We start from the raw sequence: 26944 nt of genomic DNA on the forward strand, positions 1-26944 counted from the left end.
CCTGGACACCAATGCCTGGAAATTCCACCTGTCCACACCACTCAAAACTGCATCACTCTGAACAGCTTAACTTCTCTATCTTCGGTTCCCACCCTACCCCCTACCCCATGTAAAAAGGAGATAAGCCATTATTGTAAGGATAAATTAAATTTTACAGTTTTCTCAAACTTGTCTGATCTTAAGAATCAGTTGAAATACTTTCTAAAAATACAGATTAATGGATACTATCTCAGACCTACTGAATCAGTCTCTAGTGGACATTCTGAGGAAATGATATTTTTATGAAGCACCCCAAATAATTCAGGTATGGTGAACACTGAGATAATTGTGCCCTCCAAAATTCATGTTTACCATAACTTCCAAAGTGATGACATATGGAGATGGAACCTTTGGGAGATGATTAGGTTTAAGTGAGGGGGGAGCTCTCATGATGGGATTGGCATCATTAGAAGAAGAAGAGACACAGGGCTCACTCTCTCTGTACTTCATGTAAAGATACAGGAAGGTGGCCATCTGCAAATAAGGAGGACAGCCCTCACCAGTACTCAACTACACCAGCAACTTTTAGTCTTCAAAACTGTGAGAAATAAATTTCTGTTGCTTAAATCACCAGTCTATGATAATTTTTAACAGGAGCCTGAAGTAAGACACAATGTATATAAGGATTAAGGGCTTTCCTGATAGCTCAGTTGGTGAAGAATCTGCAATGCAGGGTTCGATTCCTGGGCCTGGAAGATCTGTTGGAGAAGGGATAGGCTACCCATTTCAGTATTCTTGGGCTTCCCTTGTGGTTCTGCTGGTAAAGAATCCGGCTGCAATGCAGGAGCCCCAGGTTCGATTGCTGGGTTGGGAAGATCCCTTGAAGAAGGGAAAAGCTACCCACTCCAATATTCTGGCCTGGAGAATTCCATGGGCTGTATAGTCCATGGGGTCGCAAAGAGTTGAACACGACTAAGCGACTTTCACTTCTTCATCTCCATATAAGGATTAATATAATCCAGGACAAATGGAAAGCCATCCTTTTTATATGAATGCAGAATTCACATTACTCCAATGAAACTTTACACTGGCAGACAGGTGAGGAAAACATCTTTCTGTAATTCTGAACTACCGAGAGGAACGATTCAGATCCAAAAGCAAAGAGAAATGGCTTTTCCCTACCTCTGACAGAGGAGCCTGGCGGGCAATAGTTCATAGGGTCACAGAGTTGGACACAACTGAAGTGACTTAGCATGCAACTACAGCTAAGTACATAAGTCACAGGGCAGCCTGCCACAACAAAGAATTATTTGGTCCCAAATGTCAGTGCAGTAGTTGAGAAACCTTGGTTCAAACTAACCACTTCATGAAGCCTTCCTCGGGGAACAGTGATTATTTTGTTCTCTATACCTATGGTCTCAAACAAAGACTTAAAACAGGGTTACCCACTTCCTGAGTTTTTCCCCTAGCATATTATGTTGCCTTCCCTAACAGGCCTTGTCTTCATCAGTTGGTGCTGCTGTAACAAAATACCACAGACACAGTAACATATAAACAACAGAAACATTTCTACAGTTCTGGAGGTTATGAAGTCCAAGGTCAAGGCACCAGCACAGTCACATTCTGCTGAGGCCCTCTTCCTGTGGTTCATGGCCAAGGCCTTCTAATTCTGTGTCTTTACATGGTAGAAGGGGTAAGGGACCTCTCCAGAGCCTCTTTTATAAAGGTATCAAGCCTACTTGGAGGGCTCCATCCTCACGATCTAAGCACTTCCCAAAGGCTCTAGCGCCTAATTACCATCATCTTGGCTTTGGGAATTCAACATATGAACTGGGGGTGGGATGGGAGAGAATATAAACATTCAGACCACAACGGGTCTTTAAGATTCTCTGTAGATGGGGTGGCCAATAATTAGCTAATGTAAAAATAAAAATATTCCTCTCATCTTTGGGTACAGCAAGTGGTAAACACACAAATAACCTAGATACTGTGCTGACCACCTTTAAATCCATAGGGCCCTATACAAGTTCAGCCACCAGAGCTGTAACTTCTTTTTCAATATGCAAGGTTACATCTTGCATATTGTTGAAGCCTTCTCTTATCCATACAAGCAATTGCTTGTTTTCTTCTTCATGCTACTACTATCCCCCTCCCCCAACCACACACACATATTCTACTTTAAAGTGAAAGTAAAGTCTCTCAGTCGTGTCTTGACTCTTTGAGACCCCATGGACTATAGCCTACCAGGCTCCTCTGTCCATGGGATTTTCCAGACAATAGTACTGGAGTGGGTTGCCATTTCCTTCTCCAAGGGATCTTCCCAACCCAGGGATCGAACCCAGGTCTACTTGCTCCCATGTCTGCCACTCTTTCACCTTGCCAGCAACTTAAACTAGAATTCTGACATATTCCACACTACATAAATAGTTACATAAATTCCCCTCACACAAAATAGGCAACCAGTAACAATTTGGAAGAGTTACATCAATAACAGAAACCATTTCTATGTCCCCTATAGCATGCCATGAACTGGTATCCCTAAGCTTTGCTCTCATTATAGTTAATCCTCACAACCATTTACAAGCGAGAAGAGAAAAGGAAACTGACGCGGGAAGAGTTTATTTCAACTATGTGCCCAAGGCCCTGCTTTGAAAGCCAGCTCAAACCAGATTTATTTACATCAAGAATATGGGACGTCACACTATCATATATAAACAGATAGACAATAGAGTCCTACCCTAGAGTCCCTAAGGCACAGGGAACTATATTCAATATCTTAATAATCTATAATGGAAAAGAACCTGAAATATATATATATATATATACACATATATATCTGAATCACCTTGCTGTACACCTGAAACTAACACACTGTAAGTGAACAATATTTCAATAAAAAAATAATTCATGATCCACACATTTAGAGCCAAAGGATGGAGAGATGGCGTCTTGGAGAGTGAGGTCAACGGCCCCAGCCTCCCTGCTGTGACCGTGAAAAGAACCACGACCATAACCTAGGTCCACAGCTCGCAGCTCCGGGCACCAGCGGAGCGCCCGAGAAGGAGGCGACACCCCCCGTCACCCTCCCCATCGCTATCCCTCGCTCCTGCCTTACCTTGCTGCCGGATGTAGCTCTTGTCCGGCTGCGCCCGGATTCCCCGCGCCCGGACCCCAACTCCTTCCTTCACTCTCTTCCCCTGTCGCAAAAACGGCGAGCGCGGGCTCGGACGTCATCAGTAGTCGCCGGCGAGCGGTCACATGATGCCCCGCCGCCGCTCCCCGCCCCTCTGTCATGTGACAGCCGAGGGACTAGGGGCGGAAGCCGGGGTCTGGCCGGCTCAGGATAAGGGAAGGGCTGGGGGTAAAAGAGGAAGGACCCTTACGGAGACAGAGGGGTGGGGGCCCGGCGTGCAGACTCCGCGCACGACCGCGGGCCCTGCGCGTGCGCCCTGGCGCGGCCCAGGTGACAGGTGAGTCGGGGCAGTGTGCGCGCGCCGCCTCCTTCACGTCCCCCGTCCCCTCCCCCGCCCCGGGGCTGGGCCGCGCTGGCCCAGGCGCGGGGCTGGGGGGATTTTGCGGCGTGGGGTGGGGTCTGGATGGGGGAGCCTGGCGTAAGAGGACTGGGGGTTTTCCTGCAACCGCGGCTGCAGTTCAGACTCCGCATCTCCACTCAGGTGGAAACAGTTTTCCACGCTGCTTTGGCGCTTTGGGAAGTGATGATGTTCAGCTGCTTGGTCCGCATCTGATCCTTCGGGTTTCCGGGAGTAAAGCTTTGTGGACGTCGTGATTCCTCCATTTACTCTCGAGAAACCTGAGTGGTTGGTGGAAGCTTTTACAGTCTGACGGACCTCGGTTTGAATTCTAGTTTTGCCATGGGCTGAGTTTGGGCAAGTCATTGTCGCTCTCTGCACCTTAATTGCCTCACCTGTGACACGCCAAAGTCTTTGCGTTAAAAACAAAAAAATTCTGAGTGTCCTGATTTGTCTGTGGTAGTAAAGTAGTGAAGTGAAAGTCGCTCACTCGTGTCCGACTCTTTGCGACCCCATGGACTATACAGCCCATGGAATTCTCCAGGCCAGAATACTGGAGTGGGTAGCCTTTCGGTTCTCCAGGGGGTCTTCTCAACCCAGGGATCGAACCCAGGTCTCCCGCATTGCAGGCGGATTCTTTACCATCTGACCCACAAAGGAAGCCCAAGAATGCCGGAGTGGGTACAGTTAGAAAAACAGAAAACACAGATCCGGTAAGGGAACTGGGTCTCCGAATAGATTCCAAGTGCATGGAACTTCCTCCAACCTAGATGGTTGCCGGGAGGAGGGAGATTCTTCCCTGCCTTTGTCCGCTACAAGGAACACTTTCCGGTTTTTTTTTTTTTTTTAACTGTGTTTCAGGATCCATGAGTCAAACTAAAGTGATTAGGCTCATTTTAGAACTTTCCTGTAAGAGATGCGCCGGTGGCTTTTATCTTAATCAACAACCGCTACAGTTTATTCCTGATAATGGATGGGTGGGGACTAGTGCTCCATTCTTTCTGTAACTGAGGTTTTTATAAAAGGATTAAACTAGATCAATCCTTTGTTCTCTGTGTAGGATAAAGAATGATTCTTCCCAGGGCACTTTAATTTTCATAATTCAGTTCTGTACTCCTTGGGCAGTTGGTATAATGCTGCCATGCTTCATTCTTGAAAGCATGTTGTCTTTTGTCTAGAATTACTTTGCAAACTAAAAATCACAGTTCCATACCAGTTCTTTAAAATGAGGTTACAGCCACTTTTCTGAGTGCCTTGTAAAAAGAAACTTAGGAAATTGAGTGGAATTTCTGGTTTCATTTCATGGCAAATAATAAGACAACCTACATTGAGATAAGTGGTCATTATGAATTGTCTTCATTCCTAGCACCAGGAGAATCTCTAAAAGGAAGATTTAATATATTATAGTTTCTTCTACCATGCTTATTCACACCTCATTCTAGAGTGATTTTTTTTTTAAGTCTCAACTAAATCTTAACATCTGTAAAGCCACCTACCTCTGATATCACTGCAACATGATTAGGCGTATTTAATGATGCTTCTTAAATTCTGTTCTTTAGGACCAGTTTTTCAGCCAACAATGGGGCTATTTACCAAAGATTGTTGTCGTTTAGTCGCGAAGTCAAATCTGACTCTTTGAGGCCCCATGGTGTAGCCTGCCGGGCTCCTGGTTGCCATTTCCTTCTCCAGGGGATCTTTCCAGCTCAGGGATTGAATCCACGTCTCCTATCTTGGCAGATGGGTTCTTTACCACTGAAGTTGTCTACAGTGTAACTCATTGGGTAAAAAGGATTTAAATAAGACACAGGCACACCAAAGTTTTGACTTATGTCATTATCCCAGACCTAAGCCTCCTTGTCCACATGCATGCATGTGCCCAGTGTGTCTGTTTGTTGGGAGAGAAGGCAGGTCATGTTGCTTTGCTTTAAGCTGTTTTGGCCACACTGTCCTGTCTTGGTATTCAAATGGTAGCAGTTAGACCTGTTCATCATAGGATTCCCCACTTCTGAATTGAGTCTAGAATTTCTTCCTGCTGAAACCTGGGTTAGTTTGGTGTTCTTCAGAGGACTTCAAGTGACTTTTGTTCCCATTTTCCTTTATTTTCTCCTTCTCTCATTTTCCAAGCCAGACCATTTCAGTAGGAGAAGTGGAATGAAATTATCTGAGATTCAGCCTACTAGGGATCAGTGTGACTCAACAAGCAAGCTTCACAGAGAAAACTGAAAGGACTTGTTAATAATTTATGTCTTAATGTATATTGTAGACAACCCTTGCGCAAGAGAGTTCTGGATAACTGTAGTGGTTCCTCGGTAATCCCTGCTATAGGCCCCAGCTCCACCTATCTCTGCTTCTGTCCCCAGCTCACTCCCCACCAGCCACTTCAACTACTTGTTCTTTCTTGCACATTCCTACCCCGAGGCCTTACTTGTACTTCCTTGTAACTCCTTCCTGGAATGCCCTTCTCATAGATCATCATCTAAAATTACCTTCAAACCTAGTGGCTTTAAAACAGTATAAACATTCTTTTTCTTTTCTTTTTTTTAATTTGTATTGGTGTATAATTGATTTACAATGTTGTATTAGTTTCAGGTGTACAGCAAAGTGAATCTGTTATACAAATACATATATCCACTTTTTTCTATTCTTTTCCCATATAAGCCATTACAGAGTTCAAAAAAAAAAAGTAAGCATTTATTGTCTAATTAATGTTTGTGGTCAGGAGTCAGCTGTGTGACTTGCTTTTGGCTCAGGGGCTCTTGGGAGGTTGCAGTCAAGCTGTGAACACAAACTGAGATGGGGGCAGAGGGTGAGGGAGCGGGGGGATCCATTTCCAAGCTTACTCAAGTGGTGAGTGGCAGACTTCTCCATCATCCTATGGGCTGTCTCCACAGGGCTCTCTTACACCCTGACAACTTGCTTCTCCCAGGACACATGAGCTGGAAAGGGTTCTTAAGCCAGAAGTCACAGTCTTTTTTGCAGTCGGATCTCAGAAATGTCATCTTTCACATCCTCCATATTCTCTTCTTTAGAAAGGAATCAGTAAAATCACGCTCAGGGAAAAGAGGCCTACACAGGGCATGAACAGGGAGGACCATCTTAGAGACCTCAGATACCCTTACAGCTTGCTCCCTCACTTGCTTCTGATCTCTGCTCAAATATCATCTTATCAAAGACACTTTTACAAACTGTGTAACATCACACACACTCCATCCCTTTACCATGCTTTTCTTTACCTGTTGTCACAGCCTGATACATAATTTACTTACTTATCTCTTTCCCACTCCAGTAGTATGTAGGCTTCACGAGAGCAGGAACTTAGTTATGTTCACTACAATAGCCGCAGGTCCTAAAACAGTGTTTCGCACATAGAAGGCACTGGATAAATATTTGTTGAACAAGTGAATCTATATTATTAAGAATGCTTTCATCTACAAATAATACAGAACCCAGTTAACAGTAGGTAAACCATAAAAGCGGTCCATTTAACAAGGATTACAAGGTGAGGTCATGCCACAGTGGAATCAAGGAATCAATAACATCAGTAAGAATTTAGATTCTTTCCTTCCACAGCACTTGGTCTACTTTGCACTCATTCTTGGTTTGTCCATTGAGTACAGAGTTACTGCAGTTTCACTCTCAATTTTGTTGGGCATAAAACTTAACTTTCATAAGTTTTGATGATATCATTTCAAGATACATTGCTAATCAGAACCTCTCCACTGCTTAATGTGAAATATTTGTCCTTCCCTTAGAATCACCCTGTCACAATTCTCAGGCATGTATTAGTCTCAGTAGTGGGACCTCCCAAACTTGACATATGAAAAAAGCATTTTTAAAGATTGTCCCCTCACCTAATTCTAGTAAATTTTAGGACATGGTTAACGTTTCCCTTGGACCCACACGTGCCCTATGACACCTTCTCCTAAGCTCTGGGATCAGCCACATCACATCTTTTCTCATGGAGAGAAGTGAATAAAGTGTTGAGAAAGAGACCAAGAGTAATAATTTAGCAAAGTCCCTCCACAAGAAAAACATGCAGAATGGAAATAAATGCTCTCCCTCCATATCAGAAGTCATTATGTATTATAGTTTTTTTTTTCAGTGAATTTGGAAGAAAAATATTGTGTATGTGTTTCACCTCCTTCCTTCAAAGGACTGGAGATTTTTCTTCTTTTTTTTTTTGGTTGCAGATCCTTTAATGGAGTGGCCAGTGTATCAACAGACCTGGTTTCATCTGATGACTTAAAGACCCCAGCTCTGAAGCCAGTCACACATTCCCTGTGGCCAGGCCCAGAGTAGCTGATTTTCCTCAAGATGGTAGACTTTTTGGCTGAGAATAACCTGTGTGGCCAAGCAATCCTAAGGATTGTTTCCTGTGGCAATGCCATCATTGCTGAACTTTTGAGGCTCTCTGAGTTTATTCCTGCTGTATTCAGGTTAAAAGATCGAGCTGATCAACAGAAATATGGAGATATCATATTTGATTTCAGCTATTTTAAGGTAATCTTCCTTGAAGTTTTTCTTACCAATCTTTTCTACAAAAGCGTGCTTTCTCTGGAAACAAGGAGACTCTGAGATGTTAAGTAATTATGGAGAAAGAGTTAAAAAGAAAAGCTTTTCAACAAAATTTAACATCAGCTAATTTGAAAAGTAATATAAATGTACTGTGCAGAAGCCCTAATATAACACAATATAATCAAATTTTTAAAAGATAACTTTGGTATGATGTATTTCACATTGAAGTCTGCCACACTTAAAAGCATGCAAACTGTGGGTTCAGTTCAAGACCATCTCCTTCAAGGGGATTTTATATCTAGGCTTCTGTTATCTTATTTACTTTCTATTCCTCTGCTTTCAATTTTTGATATCCCATTAGAGGCATAAATAAGAACACATTTTTCAAAGATACTTTAGAAATTGTTACCCGCAATTGTATTGTTTTTTGACTCTTTCTTTGATGTGTTTTTCTTCTTAGGGTCCAGAATTATGTGAAAGCAAACTGGAATCTAAGCCAGAGCTACAGGATTTAGATGAAGAATTTCGGGAAAACAACATAGAAATTGTGACCAGATTTTATTTAGCATTTCAAAGTGTGCATAAATATATTGTAGACTTAAACAGGTATTGACTAATTTAGTAATAGCTAATTTTGATAGTAAATAGTGGAGAGGGAGAAGGGACATACTGGAACATGTATCTCTTTCTGAGTTACTAAGAAATTTACTAACTTATACCCTAGGTAATTTCCTTTTCCTTCCTGTGGCACTAGTCATCTTAAGTATGGTAGAGTTTCCTTATCATTTCCTGCTCTTGTGTAGCATTATAATCATCTTGCTTTATACCAAGTCTTTGGCTTTCAGTCTTGATCCTAATTTAGTTTATTGAATATGAGAAGTGGGGAAGAAAAAAAATAACTTAATTTTTGTAGCATTGGTAGCCATAACCTTCCTTCGTATCTGTGACCATACAGTATTGTCTTCCTTCTGGCCCTTCAGTGTTCATTACTCATTAGCTTTTAAACTAACTACTCCATGTTCTTATGCCATTATTTCCAAGATTTCTATAATTCATAAATCAGGACTAAGGAGTGTTCCTTTTACTTGGAGTGGCCATAAATAACCTGTGGCCCTAATCATGAGTCCCTACTCACAAACCTATTCTTAAAGCACATGAATGGAAACAAATGATTTGAAGGCCAGAATACCTGGTATATTGCCTAATCTTTTAAACATCTTTACTGTCCTTCTTCAATGATATTAACCTTTCATTTTCAATGGATAACTTGCTCTGGGGTTTCTTTTCTAGGTATCTAGATGATCTCAATGAAGGTGTTTATATTCAGCAAACCTTAGAAACAGTGCTTCTCAATGAAGATGGCAAACAACTTCTAGTAAGTAGTAGTGACCATTTAAAATAAAAAATTCAGGAAGGTCAAATTTACTTTTTTCCCTGTAAGTCACAAATACATGCAGTGTATCCTTCTTTAAAAAGAAGCTAAGTAAACTGATAACTGTCATCTAACTGGTAGGTCTTTGTCTGAACTTAGAACATAGTAGACTTTGAACAGAATTACGAGTAAATGAAGGTATGTGGACGATGTATACTTTCTTAGTGTAACAGTCCTATCTTCTTTATCTTTTGCATCCTAGACATCTAGCCTGGTACCTAGTACATGGTGATCACTTAGGAAATGTTTGTAAAATAAATGAATGATCTAGAGGTACTCATAATCTTGGGATTCTATTTTGGTATCCCAAGCAAAATATGAAAAATAGACCAGCTGAAAGATAGTCATTGTAAATTACTTGGCTTAAATATTTTAAAGCCCATTCTGTACAGAAGATGAGACCGTTTGTGGGGAGGATCCTGCATTCTCCTTGCAATATAAAGCTTTTAGGAGAAATGAGAGCAAAGGGCTCCTTTTACCCATCATCAGCTGTACTGCATAAGCTTGTATACTCCTGTGAACATGGCTCCTCTCTTTTTCTTTTATAGTGTGAAGCGCTGTACTTATACGGAGTTATGCTTCTGGTCATCGACCAAAAGATTGAAGGAGAAACTAGAGAGAGAATGCTGGTCTCTTACTATCGATACAGGTATCCCTGAGCTAAGACCATGCCCTCCAAAAGCACTGCTCTTGGTAAAGTGCGGTGTAGATTTCCTATCCTCCTTTTATTATGAACAACAGCAATATCATCTAGAATGTAGAAGATAAGATTTTTATCACTGCTGAACACAATACATAATGTGGAAATATAACAATCTGTTTTATATCATCATAATAGATTATACATCATATAATCTGTGTATTATGTGTGGAATAATTTATCTATTATAGATTTTTAGAGATACATGGATTATCATGTCTGTGATGGTACCTCAGTTTTTTAAAAGAGGAATCTGAATTTCTATTACCTTAAAATTTGGGAAGTCTAATGAATTTTTTTAAGTTTTCAAACATTAGTCTTTGGCAGATGTAAGGATACAAATGAGCCTTCTGTTGTCATTTTCAGATTGATACATTTTGAAAAGTTATCATTCAGGGCCAGGTTGAAAGTCAGTTCTCACTCATAAATACTGTATTGGGTTGGCCAAAAAGTTCATTTGGGTTTTTCAGTGAGATGTGACTTCAAGAAGTAAGGGCTTAAAAACGGGACCTACCTTAACTAATTGTGATTTCAGTCCCTAACACACGTTTTTCAGTTTGTTGAAATAATGAGTCAAAATCTGGACACCAGGTCAGTGTCAGAAATAGTTAAGATTAAGGAAAGAAATAGCCAAGAAGCAGGAATCATTTAGGAACTTGGGCTACAGAAGTGTGGGCTAGAATAAACATTTTCAAACTTACAAATTAGGACAGAATAAACAGGGCAAAGAGTCAGATCCTCCACAGAGAGGAATTGTCTGGTGGTGTTGTATTTGTAGCCACACTTGGTACTCTGCCTACTCAGCTCGCCTGTTCCCTTTCAGCTCTATCAGGGCGTGAGGCTGCGTAATTCATTCACATCAGTTTGACCATGAGCTCCTTTACTATCCATATTTTTTTAAATGAGCTTCAAATGGTCTTGCCTCTGTTTCTGAAAGTACCTGAAAAAACAAAAACAGTAACATGAGGAAGAAGAAAGAGGTCTGATCATCAAGCCCAGCTTTGACAATCCAGCTTTGTCCCTTTGGGCAAAACAGCTAATTGATTAGAATGTGAGGATCCATTGTTGAAAAGACACCGACAATTTCAAGTCAGAGCTGCAGTAAAGGAGATTCTCACATCAGATAGGAGGTCATCTTCAAATCTAAGATTGAGTCTCTTTGGAGATTAACTACTTCAAACCACCAGAAAAATCACAGATGTTTTGATTAAATCTCTGTAGAAGGTACACCTTGCCAAGAAAAACCAGTTGGTATATCCCACTTGAAATTGACTTTATTATTTTAAATTATTTTTAAATATATGAAATGTTGGTGTAGGGTCACATTCTTTATCCACAATTCTGAAATGCTAAGAGCTCCAACAGAAATATATGCATATATGCACATGCACACAGAGTAACTACTTTGGCAGCAAGAACTAAACCTAATCCGAAATTTGGAGTCAGAACCTGATGGGCACATATATGAGGCTGTGGACTGCCTTTATTTCATTTGTGTGAATGTTCATAGATTTTACTGTAGAAACATTAATGTGTCTTGATCATGGAATGCCATCTGCCACCCTGCTGAAGTATTATATATGATGTATGTATCATGTTATTCCTTATATTTGAGAAATGCTGTCTTCCAAAACAAATCCTGCCCTAAGGATTTTGGGAAAGGGGTCGTGGACCTTTACATAAAACTGTACATACGTACAAGAACCCATCTTAAAAGTTTGCTATCTTATAGGCTTTTTGAAAATATAGTTTTGAATCTTAAGGATATAAATTGATCCACTCATATCTAAAACTATATAATCAATTTATACTGAAATTCTGCTTTGCTGGACTTCTTATTTGTAACATATGCAATTTGTTTGGCCCTTTATTTCCCATTGTGAACATGGCTCAGTGCTGCCCGATCTTCTGCTGATTCGAATATGGATGATATTTGTAAGCTTCTTCGAAGTACAGGTTATTCCAGCCAACCAGGGGCTAAAAGACCACCCAACTATCCTGAGAGTTACTTCCAGAGGGTGCCTATCAACGAGACCTTCATCAGCATGGTCATTGGTCGGCTGAGATCTGATGATATTTACAACCAGGTGGGGATCTATTATTAAACCTATCTTTATAGTTTAAAAGTGTAGTTTAAAAATCTTTATAGATTTTACCTTCCTCCTCCATTATTTCTTTCCTTCTTGCTCAGAAGAGTAAAAACAGCAAGAAACCTTTTAAAACCTCTGGGCTGTGCTTTGGAATTGTACAGAAAAGAGGGATATTAATTTGGGATTAAGAGATTAATATCTCCTGAAATAGAGATTTCAAGAAGGAAATGAGATCTGAACTGAATTTGGAGAGAAGATGCATTGTTTTAGGCGTCAGTTCAGAAATGATTGCTGAGTGTGCACTTTATGGCTGTCATGCGCTCAGTAATGGGACCCACTGCTGATGAAGGCAGGCCCTGGTCCCTACTCATAATGAGCTTGTTGCTGAGGAAAGAAGGCAGACCAAGGAATTAGAATAAAGCAAGATGGGTATTAGGGGAAGCACAGAGTGCCACGAAGCATGTTAACAGGCAGCAAGATTGCAGTGATGACTGAGGGGTGTTTGGGCCACCCAGGTAAAGGAAGGGGCATGAGCAGGGTTGAGCAGGTCTCACTTGCCTCTCCAGTGTGTGTGTTATTCATGGACCTAAAAGGATACCACAGAAAGTTACCATTTGACTTCTTTTTCCTGAAGAAAACACAATTTTCTATATTATCTGTTTCTTTTTTCACTAGAGAGAGTGAAGAGTTGGACCTGTAATGATTGGATATCATCTGTTACAGAGCATACCTGTTCTATACAGTTCTTAGGTAGACTGCTAGTTTTTTGTATGAATATGTTAAATGTACATAAAGTTTTTTGTTTGGTTTTTTTAAGACAGCTCAAATCAGGAGCTACCTGCAGATGCCAGGTCTCCATAATATTTGATGCCATCTATTGAGAATTCAATATGAGCCAGAATCCTAGGAGGTTTTTTCCATATACGATTTTCTCTGTTTTTCATAATAATCTTGCAAAAGAGCATTATCCTTATGTTGCTGTGGAGAAAAATAAGGCTTAGAGAGCTTAAATAATTTTCACAAGGTCACATAAGTAGGTAGCAGAACCATAATTTGAATTCAAGCCTGTATGACTTCAAAGCCCATGCTGTTTTTTCAACTGTCTCTCATTAACCCTTCTGTTAACCCTTCTGCCTCCTGGGTGGTCCATTTTGTCGATGTCTCAAGGCAGTGTATTTCGATTTTCTCCCTGCCCTGTGACCTTTATTAACACAGGGATTGAGCTGTGGTTGTGCTGTGAATCCACCCCTCTCCCTGCCCTGCGCCTCCCCTGTGCCCAGCTGATTGGACTAGGGCAGGTCACTTGACCCAAGATAGATCAGATTCTCTGTCTCCAGGTAATATGGAATTGGGCCTGAAAAACGATTTGGGGCTGTGGATTTACCCACAGCATGCAAAACTTGGCATTTAGGGCCACCTCAGTCTGCCATCTCATGGACCACATTCTGAAGAAACAGTTGAGCATCACATTCCAGGGAAAAACAATGACGGCTTTCTGGTTCACAGCTCCAGGCCCTTCTTGGAACCTGACCATATTCCTGCTTCCGGATTCCATGCGACATTGCTGTATCTATCCTTAATAACTGCCTCCCTTTCTGCTCCTGGTCCTCAAGGTGATGTGTGCTATGTGCAGCCAAAGATTCCTAATGCTTGAGGCAGTGGAGCTCTGGGACTCAGCAGCATTTCAAAGGCAGGGAGGAGAACACCCAGCAAAGCAGTCTGAGAGATTGGTGTCTGGGAAACCAGAGGAGGAGAGAATTTCAGTCCTCAGGAAATTTAAGTGAGAGTGCTAAAAAGAGGTCATTGAAATGGATGACTGTGAGGTTATGTGTGACCTGAGGAAATTCCACTGAGGAGATAGGTGGTGTTGTTGTTCAGTCACTAAGTCATGTCCGACTGTTTGTGACCCCATGGACTAGCTCACCAGGTTCCTCTGTCCTCTGCTGTCTCCCACATTCGCTCACATTCATGTCCATTGAGTCAGTGATGGCATCTAACCATCTCATCCTCTGCCGCCCCCTTCTCCTTTGTCTTCAGTCTTTCCCAGCATCAGGGTCTTTAACCCCATTGAAGTGATGGTGGAGGTCAAATGCCAATGAGCTGAAGAATAAACAGGAAGTAAAAGATAGCACCAGTGAGTGTGGAATCGGTCAGTTCTATAAGGGCTTCTCTGTGATGGAAGAGACACAAAATTGGACAGTAAGAGATATAGGATTTTTTTTTTTAAGGGAAAAGAGAATTGCAGCAAAGTCAAGAGACCTTCGTGTGGCTAGAGATGGGAAGAAGGTCCTGGTGACTGGCGCCACAATCTGAGAATTGCTTCCAGTGCCCAGGATCCTCAAGGAGATGGACTTTTGAGAGGTTCATGTGTCTTAGAACTGGTCATTTACTTGGCACGTGTAAATTCAGTTGTCACTAACATCTACCTCCCCTGGGTCTGGTCTCTGCCTTGCAGGTCTCAGCGTACCCGTTGCCAGAACATCGCAGCACAGCTCTGGCGAATCAGGCTGCCATGCTGTATGTGATTCTCTACTTTGAACCTTCCATTCTTCATACCCATCAAGCAAAAATGAGAGAGATAGTGGACAAATACTTTCCAGATAATTGGGCAAGTATTGCTGTTAGTCTTTTATTCTCTATAATAAACTTGTTGGAGAACTGATTTTCTTCCATCCTTTTGCCTGTAAACCTAATGTTAAAATAATGAGACATAAACTCCCTTAAGTAAAATTACTTTAAGTATGCTGAGAATATTACAAATCATAGCATGAAGGAATGAATCAGTAAAATTTCCTGAAGCACCTATTTGTGTTTGTTTTCTTAAGTGAATACTCTCAAAGTAGAATAACCATGTGTTAAAATGGATCTTGCTTTAGCTACTGAGAGTGCAACTAAGTTATGTAAGTGTTTGTCTTACAAATCTAAACCAGCAGAGTGTATCTAATATCATTTTGTGAATAGGAATTGCGCTTTTATAAATTTTATCTGTAAGCTAATGTGGGCCCTTAAGGTTTACGTTACTGTAGGGATGAACTTATAACTTTTTAAACATATTTTGCTTAAAAATATTAATTCTTAAAAGTTTAAAACTGACAGTGTACTTAATATGCATGAAGCATTTTTTTTGCACATAGAGGTTTGAACAAAGCATAGTGAGTTGGATCACATTTTCAGGGACCAGATTTTCTTTCACTCCTTACAAACTGTTGAGCCACAGACTGTCTGTAATGAGGGACCTGATTGAGGAGCTTTACTGTCGAGAAGAACAGCCTACAATTAGAAGATGATGCTTCCTGTCCACAAATGAATCATACCCATGACCTGGGAGATGAGTAGCCATGAGGAAAACTTTTGAGAGAGTCTGGCTTCATTTACCTAAGTTTTTTGTTGTTGTTGTTGTTGTTTTTTGTTTTTTTTTTCATTTGCCTAAGTTTTAACAAGGAAGTTCTGACTGTAATACCATACTGAGAAACACTTTTACCATTAAAGAAGGTCAAAGTCCAATTACATGATATTTACAAGATACATTCCTGATTAGACACCCTGGCACACTGAAAATAAAGCAGTTTTTAAAAATATGCCCATAAAAAGCCAAAAAGATTAATACTATACTGCAAAGAATTTTAAAGAAAAATATTAATATGGATAAAGAGGGGTTGTATATAATTTTTAAAAGAAATGTGAAACATAATGCCACTCTTCTCACAAAAATTTTTGAGACAAGTTTAGTTTGATTTGTAAGAGCTTAAAGTGAAGTGAAAATAGTTGGGAAAACCACTCTGGTCAGAGTCTCTGCTTTTCTCTCCCCTTTCATTTTTCTTCATCTAGGAGTCTTACAAATAGCAGTTTGAAAAGAAAACCTTGTTTTTGTTATTTTCTCATTAATAGCGGCATGTAATAGTCATTCTTGTTTCCAAGCACTCATAAGTAAAATCACTTCCCTGTATATTTGAAAAGTCTTGGTTTTTCACTGGAATGGCATTTAAACTTGAAGGAGTGGGTGATGTCTCCTATAACTTTGTATTTTCTCAGCCCCTTGCCTTGGAGTGAGTAGGTGTTTAACAAATACTGAATAAAGGTCTCCTCTTTCAGGTAATTAGTATTTACATGGGGATCACGGTTAATCTAGCAGATGCTTGGGAACCTTATAAAGCTGCAAAAACTGCTTTAAACAACACCCTGGACCTTTCAAATGTCAGAGAACAGGTAGGTTCTGATTAATCAGGAGGGTTCTCAGCAACATGCTTGATGTAATGGGGTGGGAAATCAGCTAAGTAGATTTCCCAAGTGGTTTGGAAGATGCCTGCATAGACATTTTAGTGCAGTGGTTAATGAAAGGGGAATTTTGAACATTGAAGTAACAGACAATTATAGATTTTTAACTTTATAAATGGGAGATTTGGGTCCTGAGGAAGATTCAACACCCTGAGGGGAGCTAATGTGACATTTGGCCCCGGGTGACTTCATGTACTCTTCTTAAAGACTGTCATCATGGACAGAGCTCCCTTCCCGAGAAGCTAGAATTTTAATGTTTTCATTGGTAGGACTGAGTGTTGAAGATGGTAACTGGATGTAGACAGTCAACCCTTTCACTGTAATTTACACTCATCATTTCTGGTGTGTAAAGTAAGCACCAAGACCAAAATAAAGACAGTTATCTCCTTAAATTTGAAATGGCTACATTCTGTGTCTCTGATGGGAACCAAGGCAGAAGGAAATACCTAAGTAAACAGAAGAATCAAAATATTTTTCTTGGGGCACATACTTGATACTTCTCAACAGTGATGGTCTTCCTCAACCTGGCTGTCTGAGTTTTTGAGTTTCCAAGTATGGATAGAATGACACTGACTCAAGGAACTTCAGCATGTTTTATTCAAACAAATCGAATTCCATAAATAATGCACAGAATAATTTCAATTGAGGCATATTTCCCAGAAATATATTAGAGAAAGTGGCACTTCCATGCTTTCTGGCCTCAGAGCATTAATTTTTCATGACTAAAAATCCTTTCCAAAATCGCATCTTCTCACCCGTGACATTGCAAGTTCTAAAGAGGCTTCTAATGACACATCTTGTGCTTATTTTAAACTAACCTGACTAGGTTGATGGTGTTTGCCATTCAACTCTTGCTTTAGGAAAGCAGAGTGACCAGATTTCCACACAAGGCTGGTCAATTTTGATGCTCTGAGGTGTATTTTATTAAGCTCTTGTGTGTACAGACTCATCTTTTGAGTGTTTCAATAATAATAGGTAGAACAGCAATTTAGCTTCTGCCTTTGTGTCTCTTTACATCCAAGTTAAGAGAAGCAACGGCAGGAAAAAAATGTTCCAGTTTTCCAATTTACATTTGAAGAACCCAATATTCAGAGGTTAAATCCAAAGTCACACCAGTATTTCTGGATGTTTGCCTCTCAATTCTAAGTCCAGGGCTTTTTCCAAAAATGGCCAAAAGGGACTTTCCTGGTGGTCCTGGTGACTCCCAATATCGGAGGCCTGGTCTCGGAACTAGATCCCGCTTGCCCCACACTGGAGCGTGCCATAAATAAGACCCAGTGCAGCCAAATAAAAACAAGTTTAAAAAAAATAAAGAAACCCCAGATGTTCAATAAACCACTTGCCTTTGTTGTTGTTCAGTCGCTCAGTCATGTCCTACTCTTTGCAACCCCATGGACTACAGCACACCAGGCTTCCCTGTCCTTCACTATTACCAGAGCTTGCTCAGACTCATGTCCATTGAGTCCGTGATGCCATCCAATCACCTCGTCCTCTGTCATCCCCTTCTGCCTTCAATCTTTCCCAGCATCAAGGTCTTTTCTAATGAGTCAGCTCTTCACATCAGGTGGCCAAAAGTATTAGAGCTTCATTTTCAGCATCAGTCCTTCCAATGAATATTCAGGATTGATTTCCTGTAGGATTGATTAGCTTGATCTCCTTGCTGTCCACGGGACTCTCAAGCATCTTCTCCAATACCACAGTTCAGAAGTATCAATTCTTTGGCGCTCAGCCTTCTTTATGGTCCAGCTCTCACATCCATACATGACTACTGGAAAAACCATAACTTTAACTAGATGGACCTTTGTTGGGAAAGTGGTGTCTCTGCTTTTTAATACACTGTCTAGGTTGGTCATAGCTTTTCTTCCAAGGAGCAAGTGCCTTTTAATTTCATGGCTGCAGTTACCATCTGCAGTGATTTTGGAGCCTGTATGTTATTTATCTCATATAGGAATGTTATTATTTATCCAGGGATTCATTTGAATATGAGTCACTTTCAAGGTGATTCTTTCTTTGAAATGTTATTCAAGTTTTCTTTTCCTTTTCACAGGCAAGCAGATACGGTACTGTCAGAGAAAGGGTGCACGCACAAGTGCAGCAGTTCCTGAAAGAAGGTTACTTGAGGGAGGAGCTGGTTCTGGACAACATCCCAAGGCTTCTGAACTGCCTGAGAGATGGGAACGTCGCCATCCGCTGGCTGATGCTTCATACGGCGGACTCTGGTAACACACAAAGGGCGTGACCATGTGTGTCACTCTGTATATAGGCGTACCAAACCCTGATCTGCCGTGTGATGCCAAATGGTTTAGCCCTTGAATGAGAATCAAGTTGCTTTTGTAAAATGGTCATTTTTGCTTGGTCAAAGCAGTGGCCCACCTGAACAGCCCCTGTGCCAGATCCTGTTAGGTGCTTAGGAGTATGAGGACACCTACTTCCCGGGCTTGAGGAGCTCGTCACTGGTCAGACTGGGAAGATCAGATGTCTACCCGTGAAAAAGTTTAGCTGTGGATACAGGTAGAATAAAGCCTTCCCACCTATCTATCTTAATTAAGCACCCTGATCTAGCCAGTTCCTCAGCAAAGCGGGCCCACATTTTTCTGTCCTTCCCTCTGTCCTTTCTTTGGTCACTTCTCCAGTCTAGAATTTTTTCTGCTTTTTACTGTGAAATCATACCAAGGGCTGGTCAGCTCCTGCCTTCCGTGAAGAGCCTTCCTCCACCCCAAGCAATGTTTCTCTCTTGTTCTGGACTCTGGACTCAGATCCCACCAACTGTCTGGTTTACACATTTGGCTCTTAGGTGCTGGCCTGGCCCTTGTCTGTGCTTCTTATTGCTGCTGTAACAAATTTAGTGGCTTAACATGCTTTCCAGTTTTATTTTTGTTTTTCATCATTTTGCTTCTTGGCCTAGACCTCTCTCGATTTACCGTTTAATCACAGCATGAATATCAGGGCTAAAGTTTTGAATCATCTCATGGACTAATCTTTAACTAGTCAAGTTTATGTTTTACTTAAAATCCCATCCTAATTTGAGAATTTTACTACATTGACTCAGCTTATAATCTTCTTTACCATAAGTCTTACATTCAGAAGCATGTAAACAACTCAAGCCCTCACTTTATCCCATCATAAAGCCAGCTGTGGGTTTCTAGTGAGTGACTCAGCCTCCTCTTTGTCTTCCGGATGACTGTGCCTAATAGCCGTGCCTGTGTTCTTGAAGCCAGTGGTCTCCTGGATTTGTGCCCTTGCCAGGTACCGGCTCAGCTTGCCAGAGTTCTATGCTTTTATCTTCAGCCACATCTGTTTTCCATTTCTGAGCTGGCAATTATCTGATCTGATTGCACAAGCTCAGAATTTACCAGAAACAAATGATTTGCCTATCTGGTTGTGAGTCATATATGGGAAAAGTAACTGCTTATTTAGCTTTTATGCTGTTTTGGTCATGGTATGCAGAAAGGAAGGCGTGTTTCTCATCTTCCCTCCTGTTAACCTGCTGGAGCTAATTGTTAATGCGCAGTGATGTTCCCTTCCAAAAATGAAAGGAAATTAATATCAGATTTCGTGTTGAATTAGAATTTATATAAAAACAAATGGAACTCATTACAGGTTGGGTTGTTGTGGGTTTTTTTTTTCTGTTTCATTTTTGTTTTTTAAGTTAGGCAAACCTGAAGCTGAAAAATGGTCTCTGTGTGATCAATGTCATCAGTTCCAATATATTTCTTCCTAAGGGCTTCTGGAGAATGCTTGGTAAATCAGAACTCTTCAGTTTCCCATGAAAACTGAGCCCTTCTCCAGGTTGTCATGAGTCTCTTCCTGATGGAGTAACTTGGAAATCAATATATAAAATAACCTTGCTCAAGCTTCACCATAACTGAAGCACTAAAAACACCCGTGATATGTGCTTGTAAAGTGTGGTCATTCTGTACATGCCGGACATCCTAAGATGCCGGCAGGAGGGCTCGGAAAGCCTGAACAAGCATGGTGATACTAGAGCAGCTGTGAGGGACCTGGTACCTTAATGGCTATGAACTTTATTTTGACTTTATTTGCAGTCTGAGTAGCTTTTACGTGTAAATATTTTGCCTTATCCTATTTTTTCTTTTCCTTTCTTGCATAAATAATTGACCCCATAAATAAGTTTCAGCAAATAGCATAATTTTTTATTCTATGTATTTTTAAACATGTTTATTTTATTTGAAATGATTTATCTTGGCAACTGATACACTGACCAGAAAATCAAAACATCTGGTGACTTATGCCTCGGTCAATCACCGCCTAATTTTGTGACCTTAGCCTAGTAACCATACACTCTCCACGTCTAGGTGGTGGATAATCCAGAAAGCTCTGAGTATCAGTCATGCCTTTACAAAGAGCATGAGAATGGTGTCAGGCCTGGTTCTTCTGGTTTGAAAGCGCCACATCTCGTGTGTGGTGACCCTACTCCTCTTGTGTCACTGGTCCCCAAGGACGTCCCAAGTTCCATGCTTTACTAGGCTCAGCATATGTACTTATGGCTATGATTTGCAACAGCAGAAAGATAGCACAATCGGCACAGGGCAGAGGTGCCTGGGGTGAAGTATAGAGGAAACGAGGCACAAGCTCTTAAGAGTTCTCTCCAAGTGGAGTCACACAGGGTCCATTTGGTTCCCCTCGCAATGAGTTGTGACAGCATGAGTAAATGTCAACCAGGGAAGCCCATTAGAAACTGTGTCCATGGTTTTTGTTGGGGGCAGGGGGTGCTCCTTAAGATAGCCTCTACGTGGCAGGTACCAACATTCCAGACTCCCAGAAGGAAAGCAGGTGCACATCATGAAACACATGTTTGTACAAAGAGTTAAAGCATTGTGGGCCATTCTTATCAGTTCTCAGAATGGTGGGAACCCTTCCAAAATCCAAATTCCCAAATGCCAGCCAAGAGCCAACCTTGCAAACAGGCCTTTTTGAAGATGGCAGTCTCAGGCCTGCTGTGTTAAATCTTTTCTGCACACCTGTCCATAGCTGAATGGCAGAGATCAGTGCCCAACACAAGCAACTTCAAACAGACAGGACACAAGGAGGCCACTTACTTAGGAAATAATGCCAAAAGGCTCGACCCATCATTAGTGCCAAAAGCACTGACCCACAGACAGTCGATAATCAACCAACCACAGGATACTTACAAACTTTGGAAACACTGTTCTCACTTTGCTCTTTTTCATTCAACAGTATATCATGATGACATTCTATGTCAGATTCAACGTTATATTTAGCAGTTCAATTGTACTTCCTCTAGCATAGATACAATTTATTTTATCATCCATCATTGATATGCATTTTTCTTATTACTTTTTAAATGCTTAAAAGAAGAGAAATGAAAGTATTTCAGAATCCATCTTACTTATTATAGGTATTTTCTACACATTTAGTAAATTGGAAACTCTTTTCTCCACATGTCTAGCCTGTGACCCAAACAACAAACGCCTTCGTCAAATCAAGGACCAGATTCTAACAGACTCGAGGTACAATCCCAAGATCCTCTTTCAATTGCTGTTGGATACTGCACAATTTGAGTTTATACTCAAAGAGGTAAAAATACTGAATAAGTAACCACCAAAATCTTTTCTTAATGCTTAATTTTTTTTTTTTAGCAATTAGGATTTTTGTACCTGTGTCTTTGATTCAAGCTAAAGATTCTAGCTGTCTGAGATAATTCTTATATTCAAAGGATGAGATTAAACATTTAACAGGCATTTAGTCTCTACTGTTATTTAGGGATACAGTGATGGGGAAAAAATGCCCCAGATTATGGAGGTTATGGTCTAATGAGGAATGTGGATAGTAAACAGAGAATTACACAAATGAAAATGTAAAGAAAAGCTGAGGTGTATGCTCTAAAGGAGAGGAGCATAGTTCTCCACCTAAAAGAAAGGATCCTGTCCTAGCTTTCATGACTTCCCTGAGAAGGGCAGCAGGAGCTTTTGAAGGACGTTGAGAAAGGGACCTGCCAGAGTTAGCTAAGACAGAGATGGGGAGCATGATGGAGACCATTGCACAGGGAAGACAGACTCTGTCTCAGTCCCCTCAAGGAAGGGAGACCTGGCCAGTTCAGGCCTGAAAGATCAGCTGGCTGGAGGGGGAGAACACAACAGAAAGGTGTTAGGAAGTGAGGTTGACAGGTGGGCAGGAGCCAGCCGGTGCTGGGCCTTGCAGGATAGTTGTCTTCATCTTAAAAGCCATGAAAACCTATTGGAAAGGCCTAAATAAGGTGGTAGTTTGCATTTAAACAAACTTGACCTAAGGACTTCAGGGATTTGAGTTCACAAAAGGAAATTCTGTGCTGGTTTTACTCCTTAAAAAGCCTCCATGGGCATAATTGGGCTTCCCTGGTGGCTCAGATGGTAAAGAATCTGCCTGCAATACAGGAGACCTGGGTTTGATCCCTGGGTTATGAAGATCCCCTGGAGGAGGGCACGGCAATCCACTCAAGTATTCTTACCTGGAGAATCAGAGGGGCCTGATGGGCTACAGTTCATGGGGTTGCAAACAGTTAGACACGACTGAGCGACTAAGCACAGCACATGGGCATGATAAGAATGGCAGACACCTGGGGGTGTCCAGGTTCTACAGAAACTTTGGGAGTTTGGATCAGGTGGCCTCTGGAACTAGCTGCAGACCTTGAAGCTCATTCAGAACCAACACTCACTTTGCCTTAATTAGTCTGAGAGCCACCATCTGAGAGATGGTCTAGCCTTTTTACCCCACAATTTGTAAGTATTGATGCTTAAGAGATGGCATCAGAATGATGTTGATTTTAGGTACCTATTTTTATAATAAACTGGGTTTGACTCAGGCTTTCTTAGTAAACTGCCTAAGCTGGATTTTTCTCTTAAAATCAGTAAATCTCATCTGTCTCTTCAATAGATGTTCAAGCAAATGCTTTCAGAAAAGCAGGCCAAATGGGAGCATTACAAGAAGGAGGGCTCAGAGCGGATGATGGAGCTTGCTGATGTCTTTTCAGGAGTCAAACCTCTAACCAGAGTGGAGAAAAATGGTAATTGCTGGAGAGGAAACATCAGTGTATTTGAAATGTGTACACAGTTTATTAGAAACCAGCAGAGTAAAAAGTTATTATTGTGATGTTACTGTGTGCTGGGGGGGTGTTGATGAAGATCGGAAGTTTAGTTTTGGCTGCTCTAGCCTGGTGCTCCCTTGGGAAATCTCATATATTCTCTCTCAACTTCAGGTTTTTTACATATGATATAAGAAATTGGGGGCTAAACTGGGACTTAGAGTCATAATCCTCCACCTACCACCACAGTATACAAAGCTAGTGCCTTTAGTGTGTCATTTTATTTGCATTGGGGGAGGTAATAACTTTCATCATCCTCTCAGAAGGATACTTCTCCCAAGAATATTAATAACCACTAAATAGATGATACCTAGGAGTCTTGTGTGCCAATCCTGTTTGCTGCTTCTTATCTGACACACTTGCCATATAGTGGCACAATAGGGGACCTGCACACTGTTTTGAAACAACGTGTGTGTCTATGTGTGTCTGTGTGTGTGTGTCTGTCTCAATCCCTCAGTCTTTGCAGCCCCATGGACTGTAGCCTGCCAGGCTCCTTGGTCCATGGGATTTTACAGGAAAGAATACTGGAATGGGCTGCCATTTCCTACTCCAGGGGATCTTCCTGACTCAGGGATTGAACCTGTCTCCTGCATTGGCAGGTGGGTTCTTTACCATTGCGCCACCTGAGAAGCCCAACATAGCCACAGCTTAGGTTTAACTTTGACAATTTTGATCTTGCTTTTTTAGGAAATTATACCTATAGGAAAATTGTGCTACCACTTCAAACTTTTGTATAGATAGGATCCTTTCAAATTGCCCCTGAAAGACCATTCTGAGTTTTAAGGTGACAAACTATTTTTTCTTAGCCTTGTTTTAACTGTCAAGTTTATTTCTGATAAAGTTAATTATACAGTAGAATTGGTTAATAGTATAGGTTTTTATTTAAAAATGTAACTCTGCTATTCATAGTCAGTATAAACTTATGATTACCGTATTTGGCTCTTGTTGATTTATTTGATGCTGAATGGTCAATCCAAAATATATTTCCAAATTATGTTATTATTCCTACTGAAGCTTCCCTGGTGACTCAGATGGTAAAGAATCTGCCTGCAGTGCAGGAGATCTGGCTTCGATCCCTTGGTCAGGAAGATCCCAAGAAGCAGGAAATGGCAACTGACTCCAGTATTCTTCTCTGAAAAACTTTATGGACAGAGGAGCCTAGCAGGCTACAGTCCATGGGGTCATGAAGATTAAGCAACTGAATTCACACACGCAGAGTTGTTTCAAAGCAGTCTGCAGGTCCCCTCTTGTGCCACTAGATGGCAGGTGTGTCAGTGAAGAAGACCCAATCATCAGGATTGGAACACAAGACTCTTAGATATCATCTGTGTTAGTGGTTATTAATTTTCTTGGGAGAAGTAGCCTTCTGAGAAGATCATGAAAGTTATTCCCTCCTATTGAAAAAAGTTGACCAGTTTTTGATTAAATGATATAAATTGGCAACAGGTTTCACAGATCACCATATTGTATCTTAAAAAAACAAAGAACCTCCAGTACCAGTCTAACCAGATAAGTTGTCTAAAATCAGGCACATTTATCTCTATTCTAGTCTCTTTTCAGTTCAGTCACTCAATTGTGTCAGATTGTGTCCGACTCTCTGTGACCCCATGAATTGCAGCACGCCAGGCCTCCCTGTCCATCACCAACTCCTGGAGTTCACTCAAACTTATGTCCATTGAGTTGGTGATGCCATCCAGCCATCTCATCCTCTGTCGTCCTCTTCTCCTCCTGCCCCCAATCCCTCCCAGCATCAGACTCTTTTCCAGTGAGTCAGCTCCTCGCATGAGGTGGCCAAAGTATTGGAGTTTCAGCTTTAGTGTCAGTCCTTCCAAAGAACACCCAGGACTGATCTCCTTTAGAATGGACTGGTTGGATCTCCTTGCAGTCCAAGGGACTCTCAAGAGTCTTCTCCAACACCACTGTTCAAAAGCATCAATTCTTCGGCACTCAGCTTTCTTCACAGTCCAACTCTCACATCCATACGTAACCACTGGAAAGACCGTAGCCTTGACTAGACGGACCTTTGTTGGCAAAGTAATGTCTTTGCTTTTCAATATGCTATCTAGGTTCGTCATAACTTTCCTTCCAAGGAGTAAGCATCTTTTAATGTCATGGCTGCAGGTTCTTATAAATACAAGCATTGTTTCAAAGATCGTTCAAAACAATATACTCTACTTTTTCTGGCTATATAGCATATTTCAGTTTAGGAAGTACTTTGACAAATACTTCTTGTTTGATCCTTACAACCCTGTGAGATAAACATCTTTATCCTTATTTTATGTATACAGAGACCAAAGCTTTAAAAGGTAATCACTAGCCAAAAGTAACAAAGGTACAAAGCCTGGATCTCAGCCATCACCTCAGACTCCAAATTCTTTGTACTTTCTTCTATAGCATAGCTGTCCTTTGGTCCTACCAAAAAAAAAAGTTTAAAATTGCAACTAGTTTTCATCATGTCAGTTTTTTTATTAGAGTGTAATTTCTTTACAGTGTTGTGTTCGTTTATGCTATACAACAAAGTGAATCAGCTATGTGTGTCCCTATATCCCCTCCCTCTGTGACCTCCCTCCCACTCTATGTCAAATCTTTTTTTTTTTTTAATACTTTTATGTACTTATTTTTGACTATGCTGGGTCTTCGTTGCTGCTCATGCTTTTCTCTAGTTTGGCAAGTGGAGGCTACGCTCTAGTATTTGTGGCACATGGGCTTAGTTGCTCAGTATGTGGGATCCTCGCGGATCAAGGGTCAAACCCACATCTCCAGCATTGGCAGGTGGATCCTTAACCACTGAGCAACCAGGGAACCCAGATGTCAATTCTTAAAATAACTTAGATTATAAGCTTTTAAGTGCTTTTATTGAAGTGAAATTATCCCATTGATGACACACAAAAAACCTTCAGCTTTTTTAACTTGGTGAGGTGAGAAGAGCAAAGGCTTTGACTCTGAACAGTTTGCATACCTGGGCTATTTCATTAAGTGACTCTAAGCCACAGAGACTCTTAATATCTCCAGGTATCGGCATTTTTATCTGAGAAACGGCTTTTAATTCCACTCGATAGATTTTTGTGAAGGTAAGATGAAACGAAGCTTAAACCCTTGCCTGATACACTGAGGGTCGCAGAGCATGTTAACAGTACTCACCATCTCTGCCTTAAGAAATGCCAACTGGTTTGTGAGTGCAAATGGCACCCCCTAATCCATTCAGACTCCCCACAGCTCACCACTCACACGTCACTCTCCTACACGTTGGTCCCACTTTGCCCTCCAAAATGTGCCATTGGCCCTTTTGCCCCAAAGTTTCTGCTGTATCTGTCTCTTTAT

General features: G+C 41.1%; 2 protein-coding genes across 2 annotated transcripts in view; one reads left to right on the forward strand and one right to left on the reverse strand.

The window, feature by feature from the left end:
• Positions 1-3177, reverse strand: part of NSMCE2 (NSE2 (MMS21) homolog, SMC5-SMC6 complex SUMO ligase) — a 230994-nt gene extending 227817 nt beyond the window's left edge. The window contains exon 1 of the mRNA XM_068983939.1: positions 3095-3177. The gene's annotated coding sequence lies outside the window, so the exon portion shown is untranslated. The remainder of the gene's footprint in view (positions 1-3094) is intronic.
• Positions 3178-3322: 145 nt separating this feature from the next.
• Positions 3323-26944, forward strand: part of WASHC5 (WASH complex subunit 5) — a 55897-nt gene continuing 32275 nt past the window's right edge. The window contains exons 1-11 of the mRNA XM_068983546.1: positions 3323-3449; positions 7700-8009; positions 8485-8630; positions 9315-9399; positions 10005-10105; positions 12051-12243; positions 14702-14854; positions 16339-16452; positions 18569-18740; positions 21953-22080; positions 23416-23545. Of these exons, the coding sequence (XP_068839647.1) occupies positions 7824-8009; positions 8485-8630; positions 9315-9399; positions 10005-10105; positions 12051-12243; positions 14702-14854; positions 16339-16452; positions 18569-18740; positions 21953-22080; positions 23416-23545 (1408 nt within the window). The 5' untranslated portion in view covers positions 3323-3449; positions 7700-7823. The remainder of the gene's footprint in view (positions 3450-7699; positions 8010-8484; positions 8631-9314; positions 9400-10004; positions 10106-12050; positions 12244-14701; positions 14855-16338; positions 16453-18568; positions 18741-21952; positions 22081-23415; positions 23546-26944) is intronic.

Source organism: Capricornis sumatraensis, chromosome 11, assembly GCF_032405125.1.
Source record: "Capricornis sumatraensis isolate serow.1 chromosome 11, serow.2, whole genome shotgun sequence".
In the NCBI taxonomy this organism is placed as follows: Eukaryota; Metazoa; Chordata; class Mammalia; order Artiodactyla; family Bovidae; genus Capricornis; species Capricornis sumatraensis.